At 29.1% G+C, this 7,759-nt stretch overlaps 1 protein-coding gene across 7 annotated transcripts in view; it reads right to left on the bottom strand.

Annotated features, from left to right (window-relative positions):
• Positions 1 to 5,441: 5,441 nt before the first annotated feature.
• LOC129907827 (reticulon-1-A) overlaps positions 5,442 to 7,759 on the bottom strand; it is a 62,294-nt gene continuing 59,976 nt past the window's right edge. For all 7 annotated transcript variants that reach the window (XM_055984205.1, XM_055984206.1, XM_055984207.1 and 4 more), the window contains one exon: positions 5,442 to 6,298. In XM_055984205.1, the coding sequence (XP_055840180.1) occupies positions 6,238 to 6,298 (61 nt within the window). In that variant the 3' untranslated portion in view covers positions 5,442 to 6,237. The remainder of the gene's footprint in view (positions 6,299 to 7,759) is intronic.

Raw genomic sequence — 7,759 nt, 5'->3', positions numbered from 1 at the left:
AGCTAGAGAAAGATTATGTAACAGATGTGATCTTCTTCTTCCTTTTTCTCGGCGCTGTTATGATCTCGATGTCGAGGGGATCATAACCTTCCCACGTTACTGCTTCACACTAGTGATCCGCCTGTGGGGTTCGCCGGGTTGACCTCAGAAATCGGCGGCAAGCCTCCCGGTTTTGTATTGTTCCGTTTCTGAGGCCAACTGAATGCTGGTGTTTTTGCATTTGCTTGTACCAGGAGTTTTTAGGCCTACCTTTCTTTTTATTTCGTGTTGGAACGTTATATGATATTGCTTTTTTGACGGGGTTCTCAGGATCTCTCCTTTGAACATGGCAATACCAACTGAGTCGGTCGTGTTCAATTTTTTGGGAGATGGTATTTTTAACATGAAGGCTTCCTCGGATCTTTGTACTTCTAATTCTATCAAGCTTTGTTACTCCTGCTTTCAGCTTAGGGGGCATTTTTCGATCACAGAAGATAGCAGAATTTTCCCGCCACTTCATCCACCCTACGCTTACGCGATGATTGATATCGTCATCACAAGTACCTTCGTTATTTATCATAGACCCCAGATATTTAAACTTTTCACACTTGGGAAGCACACAAATAAATGTCAGGAATAGGCCTGTGTGGATCAGAAAATGGGCAGCATAGGTATTCTGTCTTTTTCGCGCTTATGCGGTACCCACTACCTTCTAGAACATCCACCCATACATCAAGTGCTCGTTGCAGGGATATCGGGTCTTCACTTATGATGGCTCCATCGTCAGCAAAGAATAACTGATGCACTTTTGGGTCCGTCACTTTGCCTTCGAGCAGGTAATCAAGAACGGTAATAAAGAGCAGAGGACTCAAGACGCTTCCCTAGTGTACACCTACTGTGATTTCGAATTCTTCGGTGACTCCAGCTGCACATCTTACTTTAGTAACTGCTCCATCATACATGTCCATAATTATCCGCACATAGGTTTCCGGAACTCCTCGTTGTCTGAGGGCCACCCATATCAGATCTCGTGGTTGTCTATCGAATGCTTTTTCAAAATCAACCAATACCACATGCAAATCCTCCAAGGAATCTCGATGTTTTTCCATAATGATTCTGATACTCTGGATTGCATCTGTGGTTGATTTACCCGCAACAAACCCGCACTGGTCATCAGATAGCCTTATTATTTTTCGCAGTCGGCTACCCAAGACTCGCTCAACGATCTTCATGGTGTGTGACATCAGCTGTAACAGATGTGATATATAAGATTATTTGTAAAAGAAAACCAAATGAACCTTTTAATGAATTGCTATGCCCATGAAATATAGAATATCAAGTTAAATTACTTCATTTGACATAAGAACCTAGAATCAGAAGGGATCATTCAAATATCTAAAGAAAAAAGGTGTTTTTTCAAGGGTTATTAAAAACTAGATTTTATGGCTTTAATTTTATTTCGGAAAAAAGGAATGAGCTATACAGTTCTTGATTTGAGGGTGATTTTTGTTTAATATTGAATAACATAAAAACATATCTTTTTATTTTAAGATTTATTTTGTAAAGATGGCCTAAATCCTTTTTTTGTGAAATATTATAGAATATATATAAAAAACGTTTTCATTTTTACTATACCATCCACCGGCCATCGGTTTTCCTTAAGACACAAATTTAGAATGTGTTGGTGTATTCTAGAAATTAACAAAACGTTAAACGTTCTAAGGTTGCTGCCATGGCATAGATTTGAGGAAATAATCCTGGGAATGTTTTTCTCTTGGATTTTTTCATCGTAGAATAAAAACTCGTAATCATAAAATTATTTTAAATTCTTTTTATTTATTTCTCATGAAAATTATAGTACTTAAACATGATTTTTTGTTTTAAAGACTTGTCGTTTTTTTTACTTTAACGCAAATCAAATTGAAATAAAAACAACCACAGAAACGTGTTTATTCCTAATTCACATTTGATTTAATAAATTATAGAATTTATTTTTATATTGATATCGTTAATGGATAATATAATTTTTTTTTTGTTTGATAAAAACATTTTCTTTTTTAACATCCTTTGTTTTGTTTTTATTTTTTTTTGTTTTTGTTTGTTTTAAATATCTAGAAAAGTTTTATTTAGAAAAAATGTTCATATTAAGTTTTTACTCACTAAAAAAAATTATTCATTTTTCTTTTGTTTTTTTTTTGTTATATTTTTAATAGATATTTCTTAATTTTAATATTTTTTTTTCATTTTATTTTAAACAAAATTGTAAGCAACAACAAATTAAAACATTTAATTAAATTACTTAAAAAATACACATTTCCCCCTATTTGATGAAAGGGAAAAACTATTAACGAATACTAAGCAAACATATATGGAAGAAAAATAAATTTGTTAAAGCTGAGTTTTTATTTATGATTAATTTTCGTTTAGAAAAAAACTCTTTACACTTGCATAAATATGTATGTTTTTTTTTATGGATTTATTAAATGTAAATATACTATGCGTTTTGATCCAATATTTTGCTAATTAATAAATATTTTGTTTTACTTTTTATTTTAAATGTTTTTAAAAAATAAGGACATTTAATAATAAATATTATTAAAAAAGGCGTTTGCAAGAACATCAATTTGTTTTAATAATAATTCTTTATTTTTATGTATGCTAAGCTAAATGTATATTATTATAATTTAATTGATATAATCTCAATTGTTAATTTTTTTCTGAATTAATATATGCAAATATATCAAATACAACAAAATCGCATTTAAGAAGCATTAATAAATATATACTTATTTAATAACATAAAAGAAAAATAAATGTGCGATTGTATTATTTATAAATGTATTTTCTCTTTTTTATAGGAAGAAAATCTGTTATATGTTTTTTTACTAAGCATTTTTCAGGACGAAAGATTGTTTGTTCATTTTTAATTTGTATTAATATTTAAACAACAGATTTATTTTAATAAAATCTACATAGATCATTTCATTAGTTTTGATCTCGTAAAAATCGTTTCCATTTCTTATTAAAAAAAAGTTGACTGTTCAAAATTAAATACAAAATGTTAAACAATAAAACAATAAATGAAACAAGCAAGAGTTAAACAATGCGGTAAAAAACCCTAATAGTTCACAAGATTTTTTGGATGACAATTAAGAAGTGAAGATGGTACTTACATCGTTTTTAGCTTAGAAGTGTAGATCTGGTGCTAGTCCCTTTTTTTTATTTTCCAGCTTCAACTGTTCCACACGAATTCTTACATAGCTTTAAGTCTTCAAATATAGCTTTAATTTATTTAAATTTCTTAAGCCATCATAAGTTTTTTTTTACAGAACGCAAGTGATTCAAGTAACGCTACACTACCCAGTTACTTCCGAGTCCGAGTATTTGATGTTTTAATGGGGCTATCGTAAATAAAAGTTACCCTGGGATTGTTTCATTTGCTCGCATATGGAAATTAAAATTTCTTTAAATTTCCCTCGGAAATTCTTGGTATTGGCAATAAGTTTTTGTTCCTTAGAATGAAATTTCGAGCGAAATTCACTATTTAGCAAAAAATTCCGGAGGAACAAAATTTTTCCAGGGAAATTCACGATGCAGATTAACGATAGTCGATGAACTTCCATAAAGCCTTTACATTAGATTAAAATATACTTTTCAACGCCCAAAGAACATATGTACATACACCCAAACTAAGGCCCGAAATGACTGAACTTTTATGAAGAGTTTCAAGTTGCAGTTCATGTAAGATTCTCGCTTAATTTGAAACAACTTCTTCAATAATATAATTACTCCCATAGGATAAGTACCTACTTCGAACGGAAAATTTTCAGATTCTATATGAATCATGCTTGTATTCTCCCAAAAAAGAAAAAAATTGTCCAAGAATTTTCCGCTATACAACATTTTTGTTTTGCAAAAATGTTAAGAGCTATGTATCCATGTAATTTTCACTCAAATATTGGATAGCTCATAGATCTAAAAATTTTAAGTGAAAATTGATGATCAACCAGTCATACTACAAACTATAACACCACCCTCGTTTTATCAATCACATTCTCAACTTTTCTTACGATCTGATAACTGTAAGCTTGGCTTATCAACCGATATGACGAACGACTAACTCCTTACAGATGCAGACGATTTTAGAAATTATAAGAGGGTTTGTGACACATAAAGCGAATATTCCAAAAATATGAATTTGGATCCTAAATCTAACCTCATGTATCCATTTAGTCCATTCTTAAGAAAAGACCAATATAATGTTTTCATATTTATTTATGTACATACATAATACATATCGTCGGTGAAACCAGAAAAGTGTGTAACTCCAAATTTTCTGAAAATGAGATTTGAATGCCATCTGTTAGACAAACCTAATATCTACCGTTCCTTAAACTCATAATCCCCTTAAAGTTCATAGTTTTTATTTTATTAGCAAATTAGAAAATGAAAACTCATACAAATGCCTTCAAAACGATTTTGTTTTTTTGCTCTCCTATAAAATTTGCTAAAATGGAGTTACACACTTTTCTGGTTTCACCGACGATATGTACTTTATTTTTATTCTTCCTCTGAGAGAAACTCTAGAATAAAACGTCATCCCTCATCATGAAACATAACTTTTAGCTCTTAGCAATTGATAAACTTTGGGCAAAGCTATTCCTCAAAATTAGTAAACTTGCCACTCTTGCTTACTGAATATTTTTTTTAACGCAAACGATCAGATAATAATGGAAAGATGTTCTCTATACTATTTGACTTTTTCCACGATGGAATTATGTTTTAAAGTTAAAACTTTTACCACACATATTTAAAAAAAAAAACATGAAAAATGCAAGGGTTTGAACACGTAACTTGATACAATTGAAGAGTGACAGTTCATAGTTTGGTTAAAACGACAGTTTTTTAAAACCTTTAATTGAACCAAATTAAATGCTTTTAGTTCTAGCGTCGGCCCAGTTGTATCAGTTCGTGAGATGAGGGACGATGTAACCCTGAATAGTTCGTAGATTGCCTAACAGAAGCTCGCACCCACAGCCCAAATTATTACTTTCAAATTATCTTAACGTTCCAAGAAATATAAAACTAGAAAGCTGATTAAAAATCATTTATTTTGTTCAATTCATGCATAAAGCCCCTAAGAATCATGTCTGTCTGATTGACTTATGTTTCAGTTGCTGCAAAAGGACTCTGGCACTGCAGTGCTTTTTTCATCAGTCAAACTTTCTTCACTTATTCATATTCTTCCAAATCAAAATGCTACTTCATATTGATAATAATAAGCGATACAAAATAAAAAAAGAAATAAAAATAAACAAAGCCACTTTTTTTTTTAAATATTTCATGATTTCGATATTTTTTCAGTTTTTTTTTTATTATTATTTTCACAAAATATCAACATTTGTCTACTTAAAATTGTCCCAAAAAAATAAAGTTCAATCATGCAATGTAAAATACTCTTGTTTTGTTTTTTTCATTTCACTTAACTGTTGTGTTTTTTTTACATTGTATAATGTTAATATTAAAACAAATTTTAATTAAAAATTAAAAACAAAATAATATATAATATATAGGAAAAGAATAATATAAATATATTTATAATGTTTTTTTTTTGTTGTTGTTTTATTATATTTCTTTTTTTGTATTAAATTAAATTAATTTTGCTTTTGTTTATTTTTTTTAAAGATACAATTATCATAATATAATTATAATATCTAAATGGACAAAAAATAATAAAAAGGTAATAAAGTTGTCTCTTTTGCAAGAAAATTTTTTTTGTTGTTTAAATCAAGGTAAAGAGCGCAAATTAAAATAAAAAAAATTAAATAAACTTTAAGTAACAATAATAGTTTATTTTTTTTTATTAAATTCTTTTATTTCAAATTCAGATGTTAAGAATTGACTCTCTCTTAGAAAGAAAAGAAAAAAATTGGTTGTTGGTATTTTTTTGTTTAATTAATTTTTATTTGTTGTTGATTTTTTTTTTTATTAATTAATTAAATTCATAAGAGGAATCGTCAAAAGAAATTTTATAGAAACACATATCTATGAGTATGGATGGTAATACATATTTGTAATCAACTTATATTACAATTCTTTTTGTTGTTGTTGTTGCTGCTGATAGTTGTTGAATGTTGTGTTTTTTTTTATCCTATAGTTAAATGTTTTAAATTGTTTTTTTTTTTTTATGTTTTTATTTTGTTTAATTCAACATTTTTTTTATTTTTGTTTGTGTGTTGATAAATCTTCGAAAATGATTTATTTGTCCTTCTCGGACTCAACTGGCGCCTTCTTGCCGATTGGGATGGCTACTTTGACCCTGGAAATACATTTAAAAAAATGGATTGGATAAGTTTGAATATTAAAATTATGTTAATTTTGTAATATTAATCTGACATTCTTTGGGTTCATTTTGAAGTTCCATGAAAAGAGGCTTTACACTTCTAAGAGTAGAACTTTTGTTTGGCATTAATTCCCTTATGTCACATTTTGTACAGAAATTAATGGAAACAACAAATCTTTGAGACATTTTCTATACATGAGATATGTACATATGTATTTAAACCAAAGAAGCAAAAAATTGGAAGACATATTTTTTTAGCGATAAAAAGATTTATTACCTTCAAAATGTTTCAATTAAAAACAAAAATGTTACGAATACACCACAGTGATCAATTGAATTTTAAAAATTGATACAAAGTTTTCTAGCGTTGAACTGACTGATAATAATCTTACGAATTGGCTTTTCTGAAGTTTATCATTTAAAAATTGGAATATATAATTTATAACATTTATCGACATGAATCAAATTTACTTCCAACTACAGCAAAAAAAAAAAAAAAACTAATAAATATAAATTAGTACCGTCAGATAACAAAATAGGGGTGATAAAGTTGATTCATTACTTTTTAAAAAATCATAGCAAATGATTCTGAAGTGTTTGTCTGTGACAAATATGTATCACGTTTTAGTGACAAAGCTATATTTGGAAATGTTATCACACAAAATAAAAATATATGAAGTTAACTTTTTTTGTCTATAGTCTAGACTAGGCTATAGAAACTTAGAATAACATAGATTTTATAGATTATGCTTGTATTTTATTTACTTGACTATCGTTGAAATCGGTGCATGCAATAGCACTAATCAGATCTATCTAAAATTTTAGAACACGGTTGGGCGCACTCAGCAAAGTCACGATTACCAATTTATTAAAATATCTTGGAACATCTCACACATAACTTTTTTCAGTCACTTTTAACATCTAGCCCTTGGAAAACTCTTTATATTTCGACAAACGTGTATTCGTGTTGTTGCAGCCAACCCCAAGCAGTGCATATAAGCGGAAGCGAATGACATTTTTATAACCTTTTCGAAAGAGAAAATCACTGCTTCTTAATTTGAAAAAGCAAATGTACTCAAAAATATATTGACTCAAAACAAATGTTCATCACATTCTCAGGCTACCTTACTCTATGACGTCAGGTGTTGAATGATTAGCAGAAAAAGTGAGTTTAAACTGAGTTCTGTCGAAATATTAATTCTTTGACAGATATTCGAACATGTGAGCGAACTGTTTTAGATGTCTACTACAAAGGATCGACAAATAATGAAATACCAGAAATAAATAAAACTCCTTGGACACCGTTTAACAAATCCTAAGCTGGAATTAGTTTTATTTACGATACTATCAATATGAGAGTGAAAGTTCAAATAGCAAATCTAATTCACTGCAGGCTGGTAATTTACAAAAAAATGATGTTTTTGGCAGAGGATCGCG

Source organism: Episyrphus balteatus, chromosome 1 (genome assembly GCF_945859705.1).
Source record: "Episyrphus balteatus chromosome 1, idEpiBalt1.1, whole genome shotgun sequence".
NCBI classification, from domain to species: Eukaryota; Metazoa; Arthropoda; class Insecta; order Diptera; family Syrphidae; genus Episyrphus; species Episyrphus balteatus.
This window is presented reverse-complemented; position numbering and strand designations above follow the sequence as displayed.